This window comes from Vulpes lagopus, chromosome 7 (assembly GCF_018345385.1).
Source record: "Vulpes lagopus strain Blue_001 chromosome 7, ASM1834538v1, whole genome shotgun sequence".
Classification (NCBI taxonomy): domain Eukaryota; kingdom Metazoa; phylum Chordata; class Mammalia; order Carnivora; family Canidae; genus Vulpes; species Vulpes lagopus.
The window spans coordinates 81,528,882-81,556,181 of NC_054830.1; the positions used below are offsets into that span (position 1 = coordinate 81,528,882).

The 27,300-nt window shown below is 54.1% G+C and overlaps 1 protein-coding gene across 3 annotated transcripts in view; it reads left to right on the forward strand.

Moving 5' to 3' along the window:
- Positions 1-24,612, forward strand: part of CNTFR (ciliary neurotrophic factor receptor) — a 39,252-nt gene extending 14,640 nt beyond the window's left edge. The window contains exons 3-10 of one of the 3 annotated variants that reach the window (XM_041764635.1): positions 5,593-5,680; positions 9,815-10,048; positions 17,133-17,250; positions 17,425-17,591; positions 18,766-18,929; positions 22,130-22,310; positions 22,713-22,881; positions 22,970-24,612. In XM_041764635.1, coding sequence (XP_041620569.1) covers positions 5,596-5,680; positions 9,815-10,048; positions 17,133-17,250; positions 17,425-17,591; positions 18,766-18,929; positions 22,130-22,310; positions 22,713-22,881; position 22,970 — 1,119 coding nt within the window. In that variant the 5' untranslated portion in view covers positions 5,593-5,595 and the 3' untranslated portion in view covers positions 22,971-24,612. The remainder of the gene's footprint in view (positions 1-5,592; positions 5,681-9,814; positions 10,049-17,132; positions 17,251-17,424; positions 17,592-18,765; positions 18,930-22,129; positions 22,311-22,712; positions 22,882-22,969) is intronic. The other 2 variants (XM_041764636.1, XM_041764633.1) reach the window with 2 other exon arrangements.
- Positions 24,613-27,300: the final 2,688 nt, after the last annotated feature.

Sequence of the window (27,300 nt, forward strand, 5' to 3'; positions counted from 1 at the left end):
CTGGAAGTGGGGGGTTTGAGCACTTAGAGTCCAGGCTGCTGCCAAAATCCATAGGAATCTTGTCCCCCCCAGGCCCTCATCTCCGGCTGTGGAGGTCACAACAGCAGGTGCGGATACCCACCCCCCCAACTCATTCACATTGGGCCGCCTGCTTTTCCACAACTTCAGCCAGCGACTGGAGCTGGGGGACTGCTCCCCTTGCCTCCCTCCTGGCCCCCCTCCCACTGGTGCTGAGCTTTTCCTGCCCCCTTCTATGGGGGGAGAAGGAGGCCTATATTTGGGTGGGGTCCTTTCCTCTGAACACTGGGGCTTGACCCTGGAGTGGGTGGAGATACATCCAGGAGGAGATAAGGCTTGAATCCTGAATCCAGGCATGGCTCCTATGCCCTTTGGGGTGAGGGCACCAAGAGCTGAGAGGAGGGCCAGGTGTGGATTCAGAGAGGAAGAGCCAGAGACAAGAAACTCAGAGATAGGTAGAAACATTACAGGGGTGGGAGGTGGGAGCCTTCCCAGTGGCCAGCCAGCCCAAGACCCAGGAGCTGGCCCCTGACCCAGGCCCACGCCCCTCCCTGGTGGGGGGTCTGCAGGGCCAGCTGCCAGGGGCCGAGCCTCCCTCCTCAGCCTATACCCCCCCCAACACCCTCTGGACTGCTCAGGCCTCTGCCCCCGCCCCCACCGCCCACATTGTCCAGGCTGCCTAGGCCTGGTGGGATCTGAGGGCCTCTTGGTCTTAGCCTCTCCTCCCCCTCCTGGAGCTTCCAGCCAGCCCTGTCTCTCCCAGGCTCCCCTTCGGCCAGTGCTGCTTCTCCTTGCCCACCAGATCCTTGTCTCTGCCTCTGCCACTGCTCTCTCATTTTTCTCTCTCCACCTCCAAGTGAAGATGTCTCTTTTCCTTGCTCCACCCTAATTCCTCTGCAGGTCTGAGGCCTCTAGAATTCCCCAGGCTTTTAAGTCATTTAGTCCATGCTGTGTCCTGTCCTGTGTTCTTGCCTTTTCTCAGGATGGGTCCTTTACAGCTGTTGTGGGAAGAGGGAAAGGGGGCAAGGCCCTAGGATAAAGTGTCTTTTCCTCACACTGAGGGATTCTGGAGTCTGGAGTTACCTAGGTGGAATAGAATCTGTAAAGATGTCACGTTGGCCATGCTCAGATAGGAATGCTGACCTCATCCTGGTCCTAGACCCTGGGGTCGTTAGTGCAGGTTGGGACTTTAGTTGGATTTCAATGTTGGGGCATATCACACGGGCCTGTTCAATTCATTGTTCAGATCAGATTGAGCCTACTTGACCCTCAGCACACCCACATTAACTAATGCCCTAAAGTCAGAACGTATTGTTGCACATCAACACTCACACATAGTTAGAGCTGGGCCCCAGCCAGTGATGCTCAGACCCCCCCACCCCTGCTCTGAATGTGGCAGGGATTCCTGAGAGTTGGGCCTGTGTAACCTTCTGCAAGGATAAATTCCTATTTATTCCTCTCCAAACTCATACCTCCCCTCCCTCAGGTCTTGCCTTCAGCTGGTCAGGAGGTGAGGGTTTGGGGCACAGGGCACCTGAGACCTTGCTGGGGATTGCAAGAGGGGTTTTGGGACCTGGATCTTAAGCCAGACTCAAACTGAGTCATTGAGGTCCTCAATCTAAAGCCTGTCACTGCTAATGACTGTCAGCCTTCATGGTGCCCATCTTACTGTAGGCCACTGTTATTCTGTGTGACTATCCATGTTACTGAGTCTGTCAACATCCCTGTGTTACTGTGGATGTACCGTCATTGTTATTCTATGTGACTGTTGATTTTGTTGCATTTTTTATTCTGAGGTTACCATCACTATGATTGTGTCCATGTCAACAGGTGTCATTGCCCCATCTGTGATTATGTCTGTGTCAACAGGTGTCATTGCCCCATCTGTGATTGTGTCTGTGTCAACAGGTGTCATTGCCCCATTTGTTGCTGTCATCGTTTATGACTGTCACCCACTGCATGGTCACTGTAATGACTGTCAACACCTGTGTGTCATTGTCAACTATACACTTGTGTCATCTTCACTGGGTGTTGTTCCCACTGTGTAATGGTCTTTGTGTCACAGTGAGACAGTGACAGTAAGCTGGGGGCCAACGGTTTGTCTCTTGGCGTGTCACCTGTGTGTGTATGATGATGACACTGTGAGATTCTGTCAGGAGAGGTGCTGGGCTCCCTGTGCTAACAGAGGGCGTGGGCTGCTAGGTACTGGCCTCCTTTCAAGTCAGTGGAGTGCCCTCTGTTGCCTCCTCATTGTGGGATGGGGCTGGAGGCCAGGCCGATCCATGGCGGTATCTACAAAGAGCTTCAGCCAGTTTGCATAGCCCCTATCTGAGGCTTTATGGGATTTATCCTCCAGATCTATCCCAGAGCCATGGGGTGTGGACTTGGAAAATTCTTGGGGAGGATGCTCTTTGCCCTGGGATGGGTGGCCTGAGGTGAGCTAGGGCAGGGTGGGAGTATAGCCTGAATGCCTCTGGCCTCAGCCTCCCTACCTGGGAATGGACCCAGCTGGGACTCTGAAAGGAAGTTGGCTCAGGGCTTTCGGGATCTACAGGGGCAGAGATGGGGTGGGGTAGGGTGGGGTTTTAGTCTAACCCCTGGAGGCTGGTTGCACTCCTGGATCGCCCGGAGGAGAAGCTCTACAGCCTCCAGGAAGGTTGCACCGACACCATCCTCCCTTTGCACTGGGGGAACTAGTGGAGCTGAGAGAGATGCTCCAGGATGAGCACAGAGGCCATCTCTGGTTCTGTCCCTTCCTCTGCCCTTGAATCTCTCCCAATCCCCTGTGGTCCCTTTCTCTCTTTTCCTGGGTCTCTTCTCCCATTTCTCTGCATTTTGGTCTCTTCCTGTCCCTTGGGTCTTGCCTCATGGCTTTCCCTCTCTCCCTGCCTCTCTGCTGCCCCCTCCCTGAGTCTCTGCCTTTCCTGGGTGCCCCAGCCATGCAGTGTCTGTCTCGGTACCCCATCCCCCATTCTCTGCAGCACTCGGCTCTGGCTCTCTCGGCAGCGCCCGTCTCCCATGGCTGCAGCCCCGTTGGCCCAGGGCCCGGCCCTTACAGTAACTCATCGGGCTGATGGAGGCGACTTTGATGAAGAAGCCACCCCTCCCCCTGAGGGGGGCCTGAGTGTGTGTGTGTGTGTATGTGCACAGGCTTGTGTGTGTGCACGTGCACGCTTATATGCATGCACACTCATGCCAGGCTATCTCCTTGCCCCTGCGCTCCCAACTGGGACCAAGAATGAGCTGGGAGCAGACGGCCACACTGTCCCTCTTCCATCTTGTGATCTAACCTTGTTCCCCTCCCTCTGCTTCCCAGGCCCTGGTTCCTGCTCCCATGTGGTGGGCAGTGGGGCCTGGCCCTGAAGTTAGAGTATCTTCCTGGCTGTGAGGAGAAAGGCATGGACAGATGGCAGAGGTGGTGGGGGAGCCTCTGAGGGCTACATGCAGAGGTTGAGGTGGGGAGCCAGATAGCCCTGTAGCCTCTTGCCTCTCTTTCTCCTTCTTCCTTCCTCTTTCCTTCCCTCTGAATTCAGACAGTCCCTGGGTTCATTTCCTGGCCCTACTCCTTGCTGACTGACATTGGCCATTGTCTTAACCTTCTGGGCTTGAGGAGTAGTTGAAGATAGGGAAGTGGCTGAGGGTCAGCAGTAGCTAGGCCAAGTGGTAGCTAAGGCCCTGGGAGTCACTGATGGGGGAGGAGTGGCCAAAGCCACATGGGGCCTGGAGAGAGAGGTTGTGCCAGGGAGGGGCAGTCAGAGCACCTGCTCTTGTGGCTAGAGGAAACCAGGTGCAGACTGGGGGGTACTTGCCTGTTGAGGGGTAAGTGTAGCCATAGGCAGGCAGGAGCCCTATCCCATAAAGGAGCCCCCGGAAGTCAGATTTTCTCCAATTCTCCCACTCACTGCTACAGGCTGACACCCACATTTGTCTCCTCCCTGCTCTGTAGCTCTGTTTGCAGTTTCTCTGGCAGTTCTCTGGCTGTATGTCTGGCTGTTTGTCTGGCAGTATTTCTGACAGTGTCTCTGGCTGTGTCTGGCAGTGTGTCTGTGTGTCTGAGTGTCCCTGGCAGTGTTTTTAGTGGTGTGGATACTTCCTGACTGAGCATCTGGCTATGTCTCTGGCTCTCTTTCTAGCTGTTTTTTTGGGTGTATGCCTGTTTGTGTCTATCTGTTTCTCTGGTATTTCTCTGCTTGTGTGTCAGGCAATTTCTCTGGCAAGGTTTCTGACAGTCTCTCTAGCTCTCTTGCTATGTCACTGATGGTTTCTGTGCCTGTGTTTCTTGCTCTTTCTCTGGTGGTATGTCTGCTTGCATTAGCCAGGCATTTTATAGTATTTCTGGTGGATCCTTTGGTTGTGGGTCAGTTATTCTCTGACCATGCCTTTGCCTGGTTATCTGGTGATAGCTCCCTGTTTCTCGGGCTTTATCTGATTGTGCCTCACACTGTATCTCTAGTATATCTCCAGCTGTTGTGGAGCTCTTTCTCTGGGACACTGGTTGTTTCGGGCAGTGTATTGGCGGTGTGTCAGGCTATATCTCTGATAGTACCACTCACCCTGATTGGGTGTCTGGCAGTATTTTTCTCTAGCTCTCTTTTCCTGTCTGGTTGACAGTCCCCTTCTCTCCTTACACTGGAATCGGAGAGTCATATTTGAGGCTTTTTTTTTTCTGCAGGAAATAGTTATTTCCCTGTGATCATGTGCTGGAGTAGAGTGGGGGGCAGGCAGCTGGATCTACCCCATGAAACAGGACAACAGATTAGGGGGTCCCTGGATCCATGCTGGCTTCTGGGGACATTCTGACTGTGCTTTGTGTACCTGCACAGGTATGTGTAGACACTGAGGCACATCTGGGCTGAGGGTCTCAGGCTCCTGGGGCATGTGTTGGGGTGAAGGATGGGCTGGGGCCACTGACAAGGACTTCCATGTGAATACCCTCTTTCTCTCATGGTTGTTGTACACTAAAGCAAAAGTCACATCTGACCTTGCTACCCTGCTGCTGTGAACATCCCAGAGTCCAGTGGCAAGGCTCATGGAGAGGTGAGGGGTGCAGATACTAGGGCTTCAGAGCCTCCAAGGGGCTTTTGAGCATCCAGGTTTTAGGCTCTCTTCCCAGGAGCACAGCAGGGGGCCTTCCATTCAAGGCAATTTGGAGAACTACAGACCTCCTGTTAAGTTCAAATACTACCCTTTCAGTTTGTAATGCTTATAGCTAATTAGCCAACCTCACCAGTAAAGTTATTATTTTTTTTTAGAAAAATGGCCCTAGCATTACCAATGTTCCATAACTCATCCGTGGTTGACTACATCCTGCAGCCAGCAGCCTTATCGAACAACAAACCACTGTAGGTTGCCTTCTACCATCTTAGCAAACCTTTGCCTACAGATGCCAATAATGTTGCTTTTTATTGCTTGAAAGAGAATCCTGAGCCCCATTAAGAAGGGCATTTGGGGTCAAGGTGCCCTAGCTCTAGGGCTGGGATCTCCCAGTCTTGCCTGAGAACAGGGAGGGGGTCCCCAGGAGGTTCCTGCCTGGGCTGATGCCACCCCTTCCCCCGCCAACCCTATTTCTCCCAGCAGATGGCTGCTCCTGTCCCGTGGGCCTGCTGTGCTGTGCTCGCTGCCGCTGCTGCTGTGGTCTACGCCCAGAGACACAGTCCTCAGGGTGAGTGCGGGAGGAGAGGATTCTGGGGGGCGGAGTGGTGCTCCTGGCTGACCTCCACCCAGAGCTGAGCATGAACCATCCTCGACACATGCTGTGTGTGTCCACCCAAGACCACACACTGGCACATGCTGGCATTATCCCACACAAACATCCAGGAGTTAAATAACACTGATATGCTGGGTGACCGACTGACGTTGCCTTATATGCAGTCCTCCAGTCACTCCATGTGGTCCCGTGCCAGTGGTATCTCTGGCTTGATGATCTATCTGTTCCTCTTCCCACTAGAGTGGATGTAGGGTACAGAAGGGTGGGTTGGGAGTTGGGGGCTGCCAGGGATAGGGCCCTATAGTATCTTTGAAATGGGATTTCACTTGAAATGGGAGTTTGTGGGAGGAGTGCAGTAGAAGGCACTGAGAGAGACAGAGGCTGAGACTACTTTCCCTTACCCTAAGGGAAGATGGAGACAGAGATGGTAGACTGAGAACAAGATGTGGGACGGGCAAGATGACCAGAGGGCTGGCACACTAAGGAAGGGGACAGCCTCCTGCCCTCCCCCTAGCATTTGTGCAGTGAGGGCTGAGTTCTTCCCATAGCCAACCAAGCAAGATCCTGCCCCCCTGCTGGGAAACAGGCGCCCTCTTAACTTGACCACCAGTGCTCAAACTGCATTTAAGGCAACACCTCCCATGGCTATATCAAGTGTCAGGTCTGACCTTGAATCTCCTTGAACAAGCTCTAAGTTGTAGGGAGTTCTCCCCTTGGGTGGGTCCTGCCCCCTGCCAACTTTGGCTGAGTTGGGAGAGGCAGAGAGGGTGGAGGTACTGCTGGGGCCTAGGCATACAGCACATCCTCCCACCCTCAAGGCTATGGGCTCAAGGAGGGCAATGGATCAAGGCTTCTGTGGCTTGTTCCCTGTGAGACTGACATTGAGACCCAGAAAGAACCTTACCCACCCCAGGGTTGCTCCCCAGTGGGCAGGGACTGAAAGGACCACCAGGCTAGCCCATTAACTCCCATCTGCAGGCAGTCTGTCTGAGGCTCTGGTTGCTGGTCTCATCTGCTTAGACCTGCCAGTGGCCGCTCCCATTGGTGTGGCTCCTGCCCTGTATTTTGGGTAAAGGCAGAGTCACATGTGACCAAGGGCTTGAGCATTAAGTCCGCATCTCTGAGCATGTATAACTGTCCTTGTCCATTAGGTTCTGTGCATGAGTGAGACCACATCCCTGTTCGAATGCATTTCTCTGTGTGGTTGTATCCTTGGGGGCTGTGCTTTGTGTGTGACATTGCTTATTTATGTGTGACCATGCTCTTTGTGGGACTTTATCCTTGTGATTGAGACTGTACTCTGTGTAATTGATAGTTCCTCTCTGTTTCTGTCTCTGTATGTTTGGGTCCTTGTCAAATTGTCTCCCTGATGTGAGACTGTGCCTTTATGCGTAAGTGTGCCTCTGGGTGACAGTGCCCTCCGTGTATATGCATGTGATCATCTTGTATTAGGTGTTAGCCATTTAGGTGGGACTGTGTCTCTGTGTGGCTGTGACCTTGTGGACAGTTGTGCTGTGTGTGTGTGTTCTTCTTGTGGGAACTGTCCTCATCCTATGTGTGTGGCAATGTGAAGTTGCTTAGGACGCCCAGGGGGACTGTTTCCGGCATGTGGTCCCCATGTGAGCCCATGTACGCAGGTGTGAGGGAGTCATCAGCTCTGTCCTTCTGTGTTCTCCATGTCCATGACCTCATCCTGTCTCTGTCTCTCATCCTGGCTTCTAACAACCTTTTCACAGCTGATTCCTTTGGAGCATTTGTCACCACGTCAAGGCCAAGAACCCCATCCTCCCCCTGCTGCTTGATTTAATTTCTGAAATGGACAGCACATCAGTAGGGGCACCCACAGGGCGGGAAGAGAACTGTCCAGAGACAAAGGATTAAATCCTTGCCATCTTTGGAGCTTTTGCAGGGCTATGTGTATTGCTGTTATTGTGTTAGTGTAGCATTTGTGGCAGTGTGTGTCTCACATGATTGTCATGTCCTGTTGCCCCCTCTACCTCTGCATATGGCCTGTGGTTGTCTTCTGTCATTGCATTGTCATGTTTTCATTCCTGCCCTGCCCTTACATTGTTGGTTTGTCATTGTTGTCAGGTTGTGTTTCTGTTGCCTTTTGAGGCAGACAGGGTGACTTGGGAGTGTTAGCACATTGTCATTATATTTGTTGTGCTGTCGGGTGGCTGTTTCCTCATCTTGTGGCTGTACCTGCCCAGCAATATGAGAGAACCACATTGGGTCCAAGTTAGTCCTGAGCTGCTGTTGGTCAGCTTTGCTGCGTCACCGCTGAGATCGTAGTGGCCACACCCCCTCCCCTACGGTCAGTTTTCAGCCTCCTCCTCAGGCAGCTGGATGCAGAGTCTGGGGGGGGGGTTCAGAGAGAGGGGTTTGGCATGTTTCCTGGAAGCTCCAGGTTTTGACAGGGGAGGTTGGAGGGGGGGCTCAATGGCTAGGGCTGGCGGACTGGGGGAGCTCTATGGTTTGAGCCTTGGACACTGGGCCTCTGGTCGGGGGAGGTCCCCATTCAGTCTCTGGTCCAGCCTCACAGCTGTGGCCTCCTAGGCCCCCAGCCACCGCCCTTCCGCCGTTCATCCTTTGTTTAGCTGGTCCCAGGCCCCACAGACAAGTGGTCAAGACTGGCTGGGCTTCCTGCTTCCCTCTCCTCCAACAAGGGACAGGGACCAGAGGCTCAGTGAGGGGCAAGACAGAGGCAGGCAGCAGGGTGGGGGGCAGCGGGGGACCTGAAGACACAGAGAGCCCATGACACAGGAAGGGTGGCAGAGGCAGCAAGCAGGGACAGATGTTCCAGCACAGAGAAGAGCAGTACTGGGGAGGGGGCCGCGATGGAGGGAAGGGGGTGGCTGGTGGCATAGGGGGATCCCTGCCCCCTGCAGTCCTGGTGGTGTTAACAAGTCTAATTAAGAGGCCACTGGCCCAAGTTAATTGGCTCGTTAACAGGAATTGCCTCTGAAAATCCCCCAACTCAGCGGGGTGGCTCTCTGGAGGGGAGATGTAAGCGAGTGTTAACGAGGGATCCCGCAGGCCCCCCCCTCCACCCATGCCCCCCTCCTGCTTCGCTCTTCCCCTCCCATCCTCACTCCACAGATCTGGCCAAGACTGGGGGAAGCATCTGTCCTTCCAGGGTTGGGGGGCAGGATGAGGAATGAGGAGATTAGATTCACATCACCTGGCTCTGCATGCCTGCCTCTCCTCAGTTGTCTGTAGATCAGTGTCTCCGATTTTTTTGTGTCCTGTTCACCTCCCCCACCTAGTGCTGCCTCTCGACAGGTGCTCCCTCCCACCCTTCCCTTCCAGTCTCCTGGGTTCAGTCCATCACGCCTGGGTTGCCGAGGCCAGGGCTGGGGTTTGCTTTTGGCTCTGACAGGCCCCTCCTGGGGGCAGGAGAGGAATGGTCAGAGAGCTCTCTCTGTCCCAGCACTCCCCCGCCACCCCCCCCCCCCCAACCCCAGCAGTTCCTGTCTCACAAAGTTGATAGCTGCCAGGGCTCCCATCCTGGATCTCCCTTCTGCTGCTACCCGAGCCCTGGATGGCTGAAGTGGGGCAGGTTAGGGGCAGTTTGTAGGGGGGCGAGAGTGAGAAGGAGACAGGCAGGACAGAGACCAAGATAGGGACAAGAGACAGAGAAAGGAGTCCAGAAGTAGGACCCCTCAGTTCCAGCTTGCCTGGTAGCAGATGTCAGTGGTTGGGGCTGGGCGAGGTTAGGGTCACGGAGGTCAAGAAAACTAGGACCTAGTGACTGGAGGCAAACTGGGTTTTCACTGAGATTTAACTCCTCTCAGCACTACACAAACTTTCTCTGACACACATACACACAGAAGATCATCCATTCACACATAAAATCCCCAGACATGCACACTCACACACACAAATTTGGAAACTCTCACATACCTGTATGCTAGCACAGCCACAGAGAAATGTTACACACTCCTCATCTCCCAACACACCATCAGACACTAAGCCTCTTGGCCTAGACTTCTCATTTATAGGTTCTCATCCATGCGCGTTGACCTTGTGGCACCAAGGCAGGGCTCTGACCTGTGACTTTTGCCCTGTGCTCTCCCTGCCCCCTCACAGAAGCACCCCACGTGCAGTATGAGCGCCTAGGTTCAGATGTGACTCTGCCATGTGGGACAGCAAACTGGGATGCAGCAGTGACATGGAGGGTAAATGGGACAGACCTGGCCCTTGACCTGCTCAACGGCTCTCAGCTTGTGCTCCATGGCTTGGAACTGGGCCATAGCGGCCTCTACGCCTGCTTCCACCGTGACTCTTGGCACCTGCGCCACCAAGTCCTCCTACATGTGGGCTGTAAGTGTTGGTCCCAACCCTTCATCTGACCTCCCACTTCACTCAAGAGGATTGTCAGTGAGGCTTAGACCCGTGGTCCAGATTAAGTCCTCTTCCTTTTGGGGAGGGGGGCTGCAGAACCCTGACCTTTGCTCCCTAATCCTATCCTAGCCTTCTCTTCTGACCTCTGAGCCCAGTGTTTCCCACTGAGTTCAGAACTCTGGGCGTTTTGCACATGTATCCCACCCCCAGCCCACTCCCCCACCCCATGCCAGAGGCCTTTGAGATCCAGAAATCACGTTCCCTATGACAAGATAGGCAGAGGAAGGATAGCAGGACCTGGTCCTTCTGGGGCCTGGTAGGGAGGAATTCCAGGGTCACAGCTTCAAGTCAGAGTGATCCCACTCCATTGTGTGCTTGCACAGGAGCTAGTTATGCAGGTGTAGGAATAGGCACTCTGGGAGGCTCCAGGGAAGAAAGAACACTTCCTAGAGTGGGAGGCACATGGAGATTGGGAGATTCCGAGGATACATTGAAAAACTCCCTTCTGGGGGACATCTGGGTGGCTCAGCGGTTGGGTGTCTGCCTTCAGGGCGTGATCCCAGGATGTAGGATCGGAGTCCCACATCGGGCTCCCTGCAGGGAGCCTGCTTCTCCCTCTGCCTGCGTCTCTGCCTCTCTCTGTGTGTCTCTCATGAATAAATAAATAAATCTTTAAAAAAAAAAAAAGAAAAAAAGAAAAACTCCCTTCTGGGAGAGAGCTAAGTGTGACTGTAGGCTCAGAGGCTGGGAGGGCATGATAGGGCCCCTTGGGCTGGTGTAAATGGGGGAAGGGAGCTAAAGGAGGGGATGGGGCAAATCACGATCCTAGAAGTTAGGGAGTGACATGGTCAGGCTCATGTTCTTAAGAGATCCTTCTCATGATGAACATAGACAGGTTGCATGGGGGCAATGCTAGGGCAGGAAGGAGGCTGTTGCTAGATGCAGGGGAGATGATGAGGGTGAGGGATCAGGGCATGGAGTTGGGGAAGTTGAGAGGGTCTGGTGGTATCTCTAGGAGTCAGTGGTAGATTGGAGGTAGAGAGGACAGGAGAGTAGAGAGCAGGAAGAGTCAAGACAGCTAATGTTACCAATTGCTGCAACAGAGGCAAAGTGGAAGGGTCATTGGAAGAAAAGATAGTGCGTTCTGGGTGGCTGCGCCTGGGTGGCTCAGTTAGTTAAGCATCTGATACTTGATTTTAGCTCAGGTTATGATCTCAGGGTCCTGAGTTCAGGGCCCATGTTGGGCTCCATGCTGGGTATGGAACCTACTTAAAAGAAAATAGTGTGTTCTATTTGGACAGTAGTATGCAAGTCGTCTTATTTTGGGTTTTGCTAGAATCAGATCCCAAGATGAGAATTCATCTGCAAATAGTTTGTCAGATGGCAGAAACACTGCAAGGAAGTGAGAAAGTGACAGAAGAAGGAAGTTTAGAGGACCAAGAGAGATGGAGTTATCCAGTTATCTTCTGGGCAACTGCAGCTCCACCATGGGAGAACTGAGAGCCCAAGTAGAACATGTACCTGGGAGTTGTGCCTGAGCTGGAAGGGAGCTCAGAAGTTTATACACTAACTCCTGCCCAGTCTTTGGTTGAAGGAGTCTCCTGGGGTGGGGGCAGGGATGTTTTAATTCCCCCGCATTTTTGGCCTGATGCCTCAGCAGGCAATGCAGATTTTGGTGACCAATGAAAGCTCTTAGACATAGAACCGCAGAAGAGGGCAGCAGATATGAGCCAGGGATCTGTTGTGGCACCACCACCATCTGCTGTAGGTATGTTGGGTTGGGGTCCTCGCTATAGCCAGTGGATCTGAAGGTCTGGGGCTCAGAAGAGGCCTGGGCTGAGGATGGGATGAGAAAGGCCATGGGGGGGCGGGTGCAGAGATGGCCAAGGGGGAGAGACTCTGGGATGAGAAGAGAAGAAGACCCAGAACTGGACCCTGAAGACTATCACTTTATAAAGGATTGATGGAGAGAAATGAGCCACAAAAAGATAAGAAGGAGCCAATAGGAAGGTAGAGGGAAGAGTGAGTGAATGAAGTTCAGAAGACAGGTTTGGAGAAGTTGGAATAATGAGCTTATCAATGTTGCTGAGGGTCAGCTGGGCAGGCACCCATCAACGGAATATTCTGAAAATAGTTCCATTTCTTTTCTGCTTAAGCCAAAGATTCATGTTTTTCTGGCTTCAGCCCATTTGGGTGATGCACCCCATTTTCTTTGGATGGTTTCTTTATTCCCTGGGAGCTGCTGAGGGGAGGAAATGCTTAAGTGACCTGGGAGCAGGAAATTGGTATGGACAACCATTGGAAATGTTAGGCTGAAGGGTTGCTCATGGTCATCCACAAACCACTGACCCACCAGTGGGATTAGAGGAGGGGTGAAAATATGTTTTGCTGGGGATATATTCCTTTTCACACAGAAAAGCCTTCATGTGTTCAAACTGGAAAGATAGCAATCATAACCATGTGTTTTAGTTTCAAGCCAAGGGTGGAGTGACCCCTGTTGGCCAGCTTGAGAAATACAGGACCAGCCTACCTGAGTTCATCCTGGCCCACCATGAGGTCCACTGGAAGTAGAACACAGCCTAGCTCCATGTTCTTACACAGAGAAAATGTCATACACTGAGTGCCATGGAAGAAGGATAAGACCAATTTGACAGTATTCTTCTGTCTTCTCAATCTGAGTCCAAAAATCCTTAGGATGGACAAGGCTGGCCATGATGGCTAGGCCTTGGTGACCCTCAGCCTTATTCCTGATGACTTGATCTTTGAGAAGTTATTGGAAGGAAATTGGGTCTAGTAGTGATGTCTGTAGTCTGCACCCACAGGACATGCCCACAGATGCCCTGTTGTGACCAGAGCCCAGACCTTTTATATATATAGTGACCACTCCCTAGGCTCTGCCTGTCAGAGGAGAGTTGGCTGTGAATTGGCCATAGCATTAGTAACAGGTACTTATCTCTCATTGCCTTATTTGCTTCTAAAGAGCTGGTCAGAGGAACAAGGGACATTAATCATGATTGTCTCAGTCACTTTATATTAGTAACAAGAGACTGGGTTTGGCAACACTCAATATCAAATTATTCTTCTAGCCAACACTCAGAGAACAGGACAAAGTTACCCCAATTTGTGAGTCATCCAAGCCAAAAATTACTTAATATTTATCCTAAACATATAAGATTTTCGTGTTTCTATTTCCAACAAAACTGATCATAAAAATAACTTGTTGAAAGCTCCTCCCTTTTTAAAAAAGATTTTATTTATTAATGAGAGACACACAGAGAGAGGTAGAGACATAGGCAGAGGGAGAAGCAGGCTCCCTGTGGGGAGCCAGATGCGGGACTTGATCCCAGGACCCTGGGATCAGGCCCAGAGCCAAAAGCAGATGCTCAACCACTGAGCCACGCAAGTGCCCCATTGTTGAAAGTCCCCTTACCAGACTTATCCTTGCACTGCTTTCTCCTACTCCACCTCCCTGCCCTCCAGTGGATGCTCACAAACAGCTCAGAGGAGTCCCTCACCCTGCATGATGAAAGGACCACCCACATTAGGAAACAGGATCTCAGGGTTACTGTTAGTAGCATCCTTTTGTTTACTAGACACTGCTGATTCAGTGTCTTTCTGATTTTAAGCTAAAATAAATCAGAGTAATTTACTAATTTTAGATGGACAGTTCTTTGTCCAGTTTTTGAATATCTGTATTTGGTCAGGACAGGAACTCTGAACCTCTGGTTCAACACTGCTTCCCCCTCAGTCACATTTGGCTGAGAAGGAAAGAGCAGCTTGTGGATGAAGATGTCTGGGGGAAAAAGACAGGTGGGAGGCAGGAGAAGGGCATCTGGGAATCCAGAAGTTGGGGTGCCTTGAGAGATTTCATGAGATAAGGTTGGGACAGGCTATGGGCTTTGATGCCAGACAGGAGGAGTGTGGGTGGGACCTGGGCACGGCTGGAGCTGGAAGGGTCACCCTGCTCCACCCAGCCTGATCTGGCCTGGCCAGGGGTGTGGGCAGCCTGCCCCTCCTTCTCTCTGGGCCGGCGGGCAGGCCTTGTGCGTGCCGGGGGCTCCAGACCAGGCGGGCTGGCGAGATGAGAGGAAAAACATGCGGTTTGGTGGGCTGGACATGGAAAAACAAGCCAATTAGGAGGAAAACAAACAAACCCTGGGCCAGCGGGGGCAACGCACACATGCACACGCGTACATGGCCCGCATGGGACCCAAGGACATCCTGCTACAGGCTGAAACAGTCACTTGGCCATCTTAGGAGCCCCCCACGAGGGGCAACTTGGAATGCCTGGGCATCCAGGAGTATGTCCACTTGCCCAGAGAATGACCTGACACATGTGCATATGAGTTTGTGCTCACACACAGCCTCTAACATGTTCTCATGTGGTGTTTAGCTCATACATGTGAACACACTTGGAATTCTGAGCACTTTCCCACACACACAGTTTGAAAAGTATATTCAGGCTTAAGCTTCACCTCCTCTGTAGTGTTTCAGGTATGTAGTCTTACTGTCACTGTGTTTCAGATGCAATGGCGCACCTTACACATATTCTCAGGGTACCTCAGCCCCGCAGCCATACACGTACAGTCAGTCTTGAAATCAAACAGCCTGCCTGGAGTCACACATAGCCAACTGCACAGTTACACAACTGCCCAGAGTCTCAGTCACAGACACGAAGGCTCTCGGAGTTAACACACAGCCTCACAATTGCAATGTCTTAAAAACAGCTTCTCCCCCATCTTGCAGCACACTCACAACAGGCCTGATCACACACTGTCCCACAACCTCGCACTTGGTCTCTCACAGCACCCCCACCTCCGCCCACCCGGCCCCTCAGCTGGGCTCCAGCTGCAGCAAGTCACTCCTTTTCTTCCTTTCTTTGTTTTTCTTTCCTCCTTTTCCCTCTGAGAAACCTGGTCCCTGTCAGGAAACCCAAGCCCTTCCCTACTCAGGGCCCAAGGCCAGGCAGGAGTAGCCAGATGACAGACAAAGCCCTGCCTGGCCCCCTGGTCCCCCATGACCTGCCCAGTCAGAGAGGAACTGGTTTGAGGGGGAAGATGGTCAGAGGGAATGGAGGGGACTGGTTAGTAGGGAGCCTAGCTGGGGGGTGGGGGCTGTGAGTCCAGTGCCATGGCCCGCTCTGCCCTCCAAAGAGTCCCAGGCAGCAGGGAGCTGACTCTGCAGCCTTCAGTACCCACCCCACCCCCAGCACCCTTCTCCTTTGAAGCTGTGGGGATAAGGGGGGGGTGGTGGCTGGAGGGGGAGTGAAGGCTTCTCAGCCGACCTCGGAATGTCCTTTTCTCCTGGGGTGGCTGCCAACTCTGGCCTGGCCTACAGGCCCCCACAAGGCACTTCCTGTGTCCTTGGCCACCCCCCACCCCACCCCCATGCCTCTGTGCCCCTGGGCAGATAGGGAAGGGATATGAGAGGCACACAGGATGAACATGGAACAGACACAAGATGGACACAGAGCCAGGAAGGCTCCCCAGGGGAGGCAGACAGCAGTGGATAGAATGCAGGTTGCCCCTGTGGGGGCTCAGCTGGGCTCTGGCTCTCTCCTGCAGGCCTGGGGCATGGAGCCACCTTTGCCCACAGTGTAGCCCACTCTAGCTGCTACTTACACCCAAGCTTCCCAGATGCCTTTCTGACCCTTTCTTATCTCCTGCTGCAAAGCCAGATTGGGCCTTGGGGGTTCGGCCCTGATACACATATACTTCATACACACTGGCTGTGTACACGCAATCAGATTCAGTCACAGTCCGGTGTACACTATGGATGAAAGCCCACAGTTCCCATATGTCACCATGGCCACTCGGCAAGCATAGACATGTACTCCCCCTTTCACAGTCCCTAGCTCCCTGGCTTATTGAACTGCCCCCCTCCCATTTCCTGTCCACCTGTCAGGCAGGGGGTGGGGCGGGGGGGGGGACACAGGAGGGAGGTGTCAGTGTCCCTGGAGCCACTGACGGACATTCCTTGCCTGGGTCAGATCACAGAAGCTGCCTCCTTCCAGGAACCTGAGCCGGCTGTCCTCACGCCTTACCCAATGCCTGAGGGTGGGACAGCTGGGCTAAGTACTCACAGCAGCAAGAAGTGTGGTTAGATAGCAGAAAGGACTTCCCAGGTGTGTATGTGTGGTCATGTAAGTAGGTATCCCCATCCTGGGGTTTAGTCCCAGCTCTGACTTGCTGTGTGATCCCAGGCAGGTCTCTATCCCTCTCTAGGACTCCCCATTCTAGATTGCAGACAGCTGCTAACCTGCTAATCAAGTAAGGGGCTTCTTTAAAGAGTCTGTGATGGAGGAGCTGGGAGCTAGGGTTTAGGTGGGGTATACACCAAGGGAACAGTAGCTTCTTCTCAACAGGCATATGCACACACATGCAGTCACACAGGGATACACATTCTGAGCCATGCCCATTATACACGGACCTACATTCCATCATGGGTCATTGCTGTCACAGAAACGCATGTAACATGTATACCTGTGCCTATAGACACCTACATACAGATACACACATGCATAGCCACCCAGTGCTGTTGTTCCTGTGGCACCACCAGGCTTGTCCTTGTGCGTCTAAATCTCTACTTGGGGAAGCCTAGGATGACTCTTCTCCAGGGAGTGCACTCTGATTATTCTAGCAACTGGAGGACCTAGTCAAGACAACCCCCCCATCCCGCCCTCAGCCTCTGTTGCAGTTTTTCTCTGTGCATGGACACAACATGTCAGGAGATGTGGGGCTGGGGCCGATTCCCCCAGACATCACCTCCATCCTGTGATTGATGAGCTGAGGCCCACAGCCCCCGGTTCCCCACAGTCCCCACCTCCACTGAGCAGGTGGGGGGGGCTCCCTCTTCATATAGCCCTTGTTTTTCTTTAATTAAACATCTGGCTCTCTGCAGCCTGGGAAGCCTCAGACCCTCGCTGACAGCCACCCCTCCCCAACCTCTGGCATTGCTGATGGGTTGAAGGGGGAGAGCTGGGGTTCTGGGGCCCACCTGTCCCCACACCAGTGCAAGGGACGAGCTCCAAGAATACCCTGACCGTGCTGTCCTCACCCCCCAGTGCCGCCGCGGGAGCCCGTGCTCAGCTGCCGCTCCAACACTTACCCCAAGGGCTTCTACTGCAGCTGGCATCTGCCCACCCCAACCTACATCCCCAACACCTTCAATGTGACTGTGCTGTGAGTAGACTTGCCTGTGACCCAGTTCCAACCCTGACCTCTGACCTCTCCTTGAACCACCCACCATGCCCTCAGTCCAGACCCTAGTCTGCCATGGGCTTGACTTTCCCCCAACCTCTGCCCCACCTGACCCTTGATGTTGGTAACAGTGCCTGGGCCTCACCCTTCCCCCAGGCATGGCTCCAAAACTATGGTCTGTGAGAAGGACCCAGCCCTCAAGAACCGCTGCCACATCCGCTACATGCACCTGTTCTCCACCATCAAGTACAAGGTCTCCATAAGTGTCAGCAATGCCCTGGGCCACAACGCCACAGCTATCACCTTCGACGAGTTCACCATTGGTGCGTGGGGCGGGGGTGGTCCCTGCAGTGTACTCCAGTGGGAGTATGTAAGTGGATGTGTGCCAGAGGTGAATTTGAGCATTGGTGGGATATTCACATGTGTGCATAGATATATGTGGCATATATATACATGTGCACGTATATTCATGGTATATATATATACCTGTGAACATTTGAGTGAATGCCCTTTACCTGCAGGGGCCAAGAGACCTTTCCAACAGCTCTTCCATCGTCTCTCTGGCTCCCAGAGTGCACAGGAGGGGGATGGGGGCAGGCTGGGCCAGACCCTTGTGCAGCTGCAGCCTCCCCCCCGCCCCCCCCCCACGCTAATGGCTTCCTTACGGCTTGTGATGAATGAGGTGTCAGAACAGGAGACAGGACTGGGACAGATACCGCCCTCACCCCCACCTCCACCAGACCCTCTGCCTGCCCCTACCCCACCCTAGCCAGACCCCTTCCTTCCTCCTACCCCATCCCAGCCAGACCCCCTGCCTGCTCTTGCCCCATCCCAGCCAGAACCCTTGCCTGCTCCTACCCCATCCCAGCCAGACCCTCTGTCTGCCCTCCATACCACGGCTGAGTCCCCCAGACTGTTTCTACATGAGATGGGCCCTTAGATTCCCATCAGGTCTTCAGCCTGCCTCCAACTCAGATCTGCCGCACCTGTGGACTATCTTTTAACCTTGACCCACAGAGCAGCTTCAAACCCAGACTCTTCCAGGGGAGAGTGTGTCTCAGTTTGGAAATGGAAGAGTTGAGGTGAAAAGCCAAGTTTGAGGGGAGTGTATCATGCTGGTGCAGGAGGGGGTGATCCAGGTGACAATGGAGGTAATGCTGGTAATGGTGGAGCCATTATATAGACCTGGTAATTGGAATGCTGGTCATGATGAGCATGGGGTTGGGATGATGGGATGAAATTTGGGCTACCACTATCCTGAGCTGGTGACCGTGACTGTGGCAACAGTCCTTGGTGGTGACGGGGATGTGAGAGGTGGAAATAATCAGACGGTTGTTAATGGTAGTTGCCAGAATTGACAACAGAGAAGAGGGGTGGCAATTGTGACAGTTATCACAGTGGTTGGCGATGTGAGATGGTGGATATGGTGACTGGGGTTGATAAACTGGGGCTGTTCCCAGAGATTAGTGAAGTAATGAGGCTGTGTCTCCTTAACAGTGAAGCCTGACCCTCCAGAAAATGTGGTAGCCCGACCAGTACCCAGCAACCCTCGCCGGCTAGAGGTGACTTGGCAGACCCCTTCGACCTGGCCTGACCCCGAGTCCTTTCCTCTCAAGTTCTTTCTGCGCTACCGACCCCTCATCCTGGACCAGTGGCAGCATGTGAGTGCCTGGCCCTGCCTACATCCCAAGTGCTTGCATCAGAGCCACGTGGCATGGGAGGTATCCATAGCACCCATATCAGCTGGTAGCTGTTCCAGGGTGAAGCCTAGAGGATCAGATGGGCCTGGGTGGATGGGGCTGAGGAAGGTATCTTACTCTGAAGCCCTAAAGGGTTCCCCGTGACCTCCATATGTGATGGGACCATCTGTTTTTGTGGCTCCCAGGGTAATGAGGAAAAATCCTAGAAGAGAGGTGGCAGGCGGGGCAGGTGGTATTTTTCTTCCCTTAACTCTGGCTCTGTCCTGATCAGGCATCTCCGTCTTAGACTCTGGCCCAGGCTGTGGGCCTGTGCTGGACCCAAGGGACAGGACGTTCCCCATAGTCTCAAGGTCTCAAGGGATCGAAATCAGGCTACAGAGTCAAACTTGTTCCAGGGTATGAGTTCAGGCCATGACTAGTGTCAGGGCTCCAAAGTCAGATGTAACCTGGGGGTCAGCTCAGGGTCACAAGTCACAAGGTAACATAGGCTGAGAATGAAGCGGTGGATAGATAAGGGCTGGTATGGGGTCAGGCTGTGGTCTGGCATGTTGATCACACTACAGTAGCTCTGAGGAGCAGCCAGCAGGTTGGGGCAGACTCAATGTTCTCTCTCCTTTATAGCCCTGGGCTACAGAGTGTAGGCATGCTTTTTAGCCCGTGAGTTCTGTGGGCTAGGACTGGGGCTATGAAGGGTGCTTCACAGGCTAACCCAGGCTGGTACCCAGGGGTCAATCCACCCACAGGCTCCAGCCCCATCTCCTTATGCCTCCCTTCCAGTTAGCCTTTAAAGTGTGTAATTTGATTCCAGGGTGCCTGTCCGGTTTGTAGGCCTGGCCCCCACAAAGGCTGCTCACATGTTCTCTGACAGAGTCCGGAGTCCCTCCTGCCTGGCCAGCTGCCCGCGCCTAATGCATTGCTAATAACCAGGGTCTAGTTTCACAAGCCCCCCTCCCCTGCTAACGAGCTACAGGCAGCAGCCCTGCGCATCGCAGCGCACACGCCTCACAGTGGACCTGGCACACCGCCCGCCACACACGGGAGCATGTACACATACACGTGGTCCCCAGCAGGAACCACACTCCATACATGCATCTGACTGACATGCCAAGACCATGCACTACAGAACTGACCCCCACACTGATGAGGGCAGAACAAAGTAGGAGGACTCTGTGGTAAGAACATGTATGACATGTGGCACGTGCTTGCCCTATTCCATATCTCATTGGCATTGCAGTTGGCTAGATTTATGGCTCTTTTGAACATGACTTTCGCCCTACATAGAATTTACTCTCCCTGATACTTTATATTGGAGAGAAGCAGGTGAATGATTGGGAGAGGGTAGGGAGGGGAGAGCAGAGAAAAACATCACGTGGGTTTTCCAGAGGAAAGGAGAGCTACAGGCCAAGATTTACAAGAATGGGCACCATGGGGTCTGGCAGGAGCTCTCTCAGCATGGACAAGGTGGGACAAGTGCTGGGACCCAGCATGGGTTCCCTGCATCTTCTCCTCTGGCCCTAACTCAGCAGGGAGGCTGGAGGGTATGACGGACATTTGCTACAGCAGACTGCATAGAGGACTCTGAGGCTAGGCAAATGCCAGCTACTAGAGAATTCCTGCCAATTGAGGAGCAGTTCTCTTAAGGGTGTGGATTAAGGGATCAGTCACAACCAGCAAGAAGGGCCCAAGTGTAGGAGATGTGGCTGCCAGGAAAGCATTGGGTTCCTGGGCCATATTCCTGGAAGTGTATGGTGCCCACCATAAGCCCACCAATGAGGTAGTAATTTGATCTGCTCTCCATAGCTCTGTCCCTCTCTACTTAGCCCGAGGGGGTCTTTGGAGGGCAAAAGGGTGTAGAGTACCAAGAGGAACTGGGCCCCAACTCCAGGGGAGGAGAGTCTGTGGAGTCCACCGATCTTCCTGGGCTGGGAGTAGGACTTACTGAGCCCAGGTCTGGTCCCCAAATGACTTTCACCCTGACCCTGACCTTTACCAGTTGTCTCCTGCCTCAGGAGCCACAGATGGGGGTGGGAGGGGGAGTTGTTGGAAGGGCTTCCTGCTCTACTTAGACCCACCTTCACACACATGAATACACATGTGCACATACAGCCTGTCAAGTAGGTAACCCAGACCCCAGTTTTCCGGGAAGGAAGATTGGAACAGGGACCAAAAAAGCCCTGAAGCCAGACGTGGCCCAGAGCAGCCCCCTCTTCCGCCCCTGCCGGCTGCCCCTGTTTACGAGGAGGCTTAATGAGGCGGCGGGTGCCGCTGAGATGAACCAGAGCCCAGCCTGGGACTGGGAGGGGCGCCGGATGGGCAAGCCAGCCTGAAGGGTGGGGGAAGACCAGCAGAATAGGGCTGGTCTGGTGGGGGGGGTGGGGGTGGCGATGCCTCCAGGAGGAAATGGTGCAGCTGTCCTGCTGCTTGGGAGCTGCCGCCACCTCCAGCCCCTTCTGCTTCAGGCAGGGTGATAACCATCCTGAGGCCTTCTTGGGGCCAGGTTCATGGGTGCATGGGGCACCTGGGAAGCCAGGCTCTGAGCTAGAACCCATGATAATGACAGAGCTGGCTGACGTGTGTTTGGTGCTTACCATGTGCCAGGGTCTTCATTATCCTCCTGTGAGATAGGTCACTGATGCCATTTTACAGATCAGGATGGCAAGACATGGAGGTTAAGTAACTTGGTCACCTGGCTGGGAGGGGATGGAGCTAAAACTTGGACTCCATGTCTGTGTTTATAACCTTCCCTCTAAACTCCTGCTTGATGGGAAAGGACAGCACATCACCATCATCTCTCTTTCCCTGTTACTCTTGTCACTTCCAGGCAGGGAAGTGGGCTCCTGCTGGGGGCTGTGAGGGTGCGGGGATGACAGTTGAGAGCAAAGTCCTCCTCCTGCTCTCCTGGGGGGTGCTCCCATTCTCCTTAAAGGTTTTCTTACTCTCCTTCAGGATCCTCTTTCCTCCCTCAGTGTCTCCTCCCTGAGATGTCTTTATGCTCCTTCAGGAATTTTCTCACTATCCTCTTTCTCCCCCAGGGAAGTCCTTTTTTCCTCCAGGGGGGTTCTTCATTCTTCTCTCCCCTGAAGTATTCTCAGTTCCTCTGGGGGTGCCTCACTCCCCTGACCCCCAGGACCCCCTACCCCCATCCCATGGTCTGGCTGCAGGTAGAACTGTCAGATGGCACAACACACACCATCACAGATGCCTATGCTGGGAAGGAGTACATCATCCAGGTGGCGGCCAAGGACTATGAGATTGGGACGTGGAGTGACTGGAGTGTGGCTGCTCATGCCACGCCCTGGACTGAGGAGCCACGACACCTCACCACTGAGGCCCAGGCCCCGGGTGAGCCCCCCCTCTGCCCCGCCCCCTGTTCTCTCAGTGGACTAGGCTCTGTCTAGCACCTTCCAACTCCTCCCAGGACTTAGAGCCATAGAGCCTCTGCCCGAGGCATGCTGTGGCTGCCACACTCCTATCTGTCTGTCCTGCCTGAGCTGTTACTGGTCCTTGCTCTCTGGACATTCTTGGTGGGGGACCATTGGGTGGAGGAGTCATCTCTGAGCCCTGGGGAAGCAGGGTCAGCCTGATGGGTGAGGCAGGACATGTTTGAGAGAGGAAGCAGGGGTTGTCTGATGGGAGAGGCAGCACGGGTCTAATACAGGGAGCAGGAACAATGTGCCTCGACCCCCCAGATCTGGGTTGGGCTGCAGACCTGGCCCTGCCCTGAGTTCCCCCCATGTTCCCCAGAGACCACGACCAGCACCACCAGCTCACTGGCACCCCCACCCACCACGAAGATCTGTGACCCTGGGGAGCTGGGCAGTGGCGGAAGACCCTCAGCACCCTTCTTGATCCATGTCCCTGTAACTCTGGCCCTGGCTGCTGCTGCTGCCACTGCCAACAGTCTCCTGATCTGGTAAGTGTGGGGCTGGGTGGCAGAGGGGACCCTGAGGGGACTCCCATCCCACCCTCATCCCTCACGGCCCCCTGCCCTGTTTCCCCAGAGCCCGGCATCCCGTGAGGACATGCCAGCGCACCTGCAGAGGAGCAGGAGGCCGGAGCTGAGCCCGCAGACCCCAGTTTCTATTTTGCACACGGGCAGGAGGACCTTCTGCATTCTCTTCAAACATAATTTGTAGAGACCCCGGCAGGCCCGGGCCTGCCACCCCCTCTCCCTGCCACATCACGCTGGTCCTTCTCCCTCCCCCAGGAGAGGAGGACCCTGCCGCAAACCCACCCACCAAAGACCCCCCACCCCCACCCTGGCCCCTCGGGCTGGACCCTCCAATGCCAGCGACTCCCAGGAGCCCTTGGGGGGGTCTGAGGGGAACGCCTCACATCCATAATTTCTCCTCCTGCCCCAGCCTCCTGTTTGTCCCAGGGTCTCTGTTGCCACCATCAGATTATAAGCTCCTGATGCTGGGGGGGCCCAGCCATCCCCCTCCCCCCAGTGCCCACACTTCTCACTCCCCTACCTGTGCCCATTTTGTACGACCTTCCCCTTTCCCTGCTCCCACCCCACAGTATTTAATGCCCTATCATCCCTTCTAGTCTGACTCAATGGTAACTTGCTGTATTTGAATTTTTTATAGATGTATATACAGGGGTGGGAGGGCGGGGGGTTCTCATTAAACGTCACCATTTCATGAGTCCTTGGAACAGACCCACTTTGGGAGGGTATCCTTCTTCTAAGGATCCCTCCCTTTCTAGACCTGGAGGAGGGAAGACATTCTAGTTGGAGAGAGACCGTTCTTTCCATATAGATGGGGAGAGGCAGGAGAGCACTCAGGCAGATGTGTCTGGGGCTGGGGCCTTCTGCTTCTTTGGAGGATAAGGCTCCCTGGAGGCCAGGGTCAGAGTTGTGGGGGAATGAGGGGTCCCAGTGCAGCAGGTCCCACATGAGGATGTCCAGTCAGTCCTGGAGGCTGCTGAATCCTGACAGGGAAAAGGCTTGTCAAGGGTCATCTCCAGAGCTGCCTTCCAAAAAACCCTAGGCTTTACCCATTGAAGCAGAGATGCAAGGTGAGGAGGCCAAACTTCGTCCTTGGGGCAGGGGGGTGTTGTCATCCCTATCATCCAGGAGACATAGTTCAGGGGGCTCTAGCAGGTCAGGCCTGGGGCTCAGCTAGGCTCTTAGGCTCAGAGTGCAGAACGCACTGGGCCTGGGCAGGGCGGGAGGGTGCCTGAAGGAGGCCACTTGGAATGTGACTGGGAATTGGACCTGGGCTTCAGGACTGGGAACGTAGGGTGCAGGATTTACCCCAGGGTTAGATTACAGTCAGGACTCAGTGTGAGCGGAAGACGAGTAGGTTTTGGTTTTACAAAGTGCCCAGTCTTTGGTCCAGTTGTGTACCCTGCCTACACCCTTCCAGTCCTCAACCTGGGATTCTAAGGTCCCTTTGATTTCTCCTCAGAGGAGGGACCTGTGGCTGCCCCATGCCTGCTCAAGTCCAGCCCCTTGTAGAAGCCAGTGTAGCTTCCACTACAGTGGGATGCCCACTGTAGTTCCTTAGCTGAGGTTACCTAGGGCTGGGGCCACGTTGGCAGGTGCCTCCAGCCTGAGGGTAAGAGCAAAGGATCATCCCAGAGCCCCAACTTGGGGAGCCAGGCTTAGACTTGCTCTGGGTGGCTGGGAAGAGAATGCACTGACTTGTGTACACACTCCCCACAGCAGGTGCTGTGTGCTAAGCCACTAATCCTATGATGTTACACCTCCCCCCCCCCCCCCCCCAATTCAAACCCTCTTCTTCAGACCAGGGTCAGAAAATGAACATTCCTTGCCGGTCTCACCAGGCCTGCCCTGGGAGCTCGTGCCCCTGGGGGGAGGATCCATGTTGCCTCAAGCACTGATGTGCTAGGCCTGGACAGGGCTTGGGTCTGGGTAAGGGGCTCAGAGTGAAGGTGACTGACTTTCTTCCAGGCCAGGCTCTACAGGAGGAGAAGGGTGTTCCAGGTGGGAGATCTCATGGAAAACGAAGGCCTGATGTCAGAGTAGAGGGGCCTGTGGCTTTCCAAGCTGAGTAGCCTCAGCTATGGGAATGCATGACTCCTCATTCACAGGAAGAGGCTCCCAGTGAGAGAAGTGGCTGTGGAGCTCCTCTGTACTGTGGACCCCTGATTTACCTGTTTGTCTGGTTTCTGTGAGATGTAGCTTGAGCCTCAACCTGTATTCCAGGTTCAGCAGGAGTGGAGGGAGCAGGGGGCACCAAGTCTTGCCAAGGACATTGTATTCCTGGGATGGGTCTGAGCCTTCCCCTTCCCTGTCCTTGCAGTAGTAGGGCTAAAGTTCAGAGGTCTTTGGCCTGTGCTGCCTTCCTGCCTTGAGAGCCTTGGTCAGCCCTGACCCACCCATTGCCCACCCAGGGCTCGGGCATCAGCAATCTGGCCTCCATTAGCAACACGGGAAAGCAATCATGTAGGGTCTGGGGAAGAGAGAGAAAGGAGGTGTCCTACTTGTGCCTCAGAGGCCAGTGGAGAAGACTGGGCATCTCCCTGCCCCCAACCTTAAGGAGAAATCCAGCCCTGTCCTAAGTGCCAAGATGGTTGGGGGGTCAGTGTTGTTGCCTCTGACGGCCCTTGGCCTAGGCATGGTCATTTCTCTTTGGGAGTCTTGGCCCTCAACCTCACACAGGCTGCTCGTTCTGGAGGGTCTTGGCGTGCTGTCTGCTGCTGCCTCCCAAGTATTGTCCCTCCACGTCATTATTTCCCATGGTGGCTCAGGGGAGCTGGGGTAAGTATAGTTATCAATTCTTAAAGCTAAATCAGATCCCACAGAATTAAAACGGTGGAGGAGGGCTGTCAGGGGATGCTTGGATCCCAGGCCCAATGTGTATGGTGGCTCAGTCTTTCAGCTCACTAGTTCTCTTTGCTCCCCCACCGGGCAGTGGAGACAGGGACCTTTCGGTATGCCCATTCCTATAAGGCTAACTTGTCTCTGCCCCCATCCTCTTCTCACTGAACCCACTTCCATTAGTCTCTGTCCCATTCCTCTCTCTGAATAACTTTGTCCTGGTTCCTATCCCATGTTTCTCTGTGTATGTTTCTAACTCCTGTCGCTGTCTCCATCCCTGTCTTTGTCTCTCTGTTCTCCGTCCTGTCTCTGTGTCTGTCTCTCTGTCTCTGCATGTATCTCCACCCCATCTCTGTGTCTCTGTTCCTCTTCCCTGACTCTGTCAGCTCTTCCCTCTCTTTGCCTCCTTCTTTGTGTTCCTGCCCTGGTCCAGACCCCAGCCTGTGGCCACTGTGCCTCTATGGCCTGAGCTGGGGACTGTCCTGGCTTCTGCTGCCCCCTCTCGGCCACCTGCCTGCCCTTCATTTCTGCTCCGGGGCAGGCGGCAGATAGCTGATACACCCCACATCTGCCTTCCAGTAGCCAGCCAGGAGAGGAACGTGGATGAGAGAGAGTGGGCAGGAATCCCTCTGGGGCAGCCTCTGCCCCTGTGAACTCCCCAGAGCCCTGTGAGCTCATTAATTCCCTCTGGGACTCTGGGAAAATTCATCTTACATGGAAAGAACAGAGTGCTTGGGGGCAGAAAAGATTGGGGTGTAATCCTCATACCTTTCCCTATCCTCAGAGGAGGGCAGAGGGGAAGGGGGTCCAAGGAGGGGAGTCTGATGGAGCCAGCATGAGGAGAAGCTGGAAGAGAACTTTTCTGACAGAGGCACTCCAGTGGGGGAATGGCTAAGCTGAAGGTGAGTAGGTCAGTGTAATAGGATTAGTCTGAGGGGAGGCAGGTCTGGTACATGCTGCTATAGAGATCTTGGTTGGAAGGGCCAATCTGAGGGGGTAGACTGGTTGAGGAAGCATCTGGAGGGTCCAATCTGAGGAGAGACCACTCTGAAGGCACACAGGTCTGAGAACAGGATCATTAGTCCTGGTTTGCCTGGGATTTTCTCATTTTTAGCACTGAATATTTCAAGTCCTGGGAAATCCCTCAGGCCCAGGCAAACTGGGACTTTTGGTCACCCTATTTGAGAAGGCCTTGCCTAACAGTGCTGGTCTGATGGGAAAGTAGATCTATGGGCCAGTGGATCTGAGGAGCTCTGGTTTGACAGTGCCAATCTGAGGGGAGAGGCTGTTTAAGGCTGGAAGCTTCTTTGGGCAGAAACCAGGTCTTCAAGGAGAGTGGATAATTAGGGTCCTTCCAGAAGGGCAATGGCTAAGGGAGTGGCCACCAGGGGGCAGAATGAGCTCTCAGGAGAATCAGAGGCAAAGGTCCCAGAGAGGGGAGCCAGACAGGGGGCGGCCAGAGAGTGTGCAGCTGTGTGCAAAGTGTACTCTCAATATCATGTGTCACTGTGCCATCATCTGCAAGTTTGTGGTGATGGCATACAA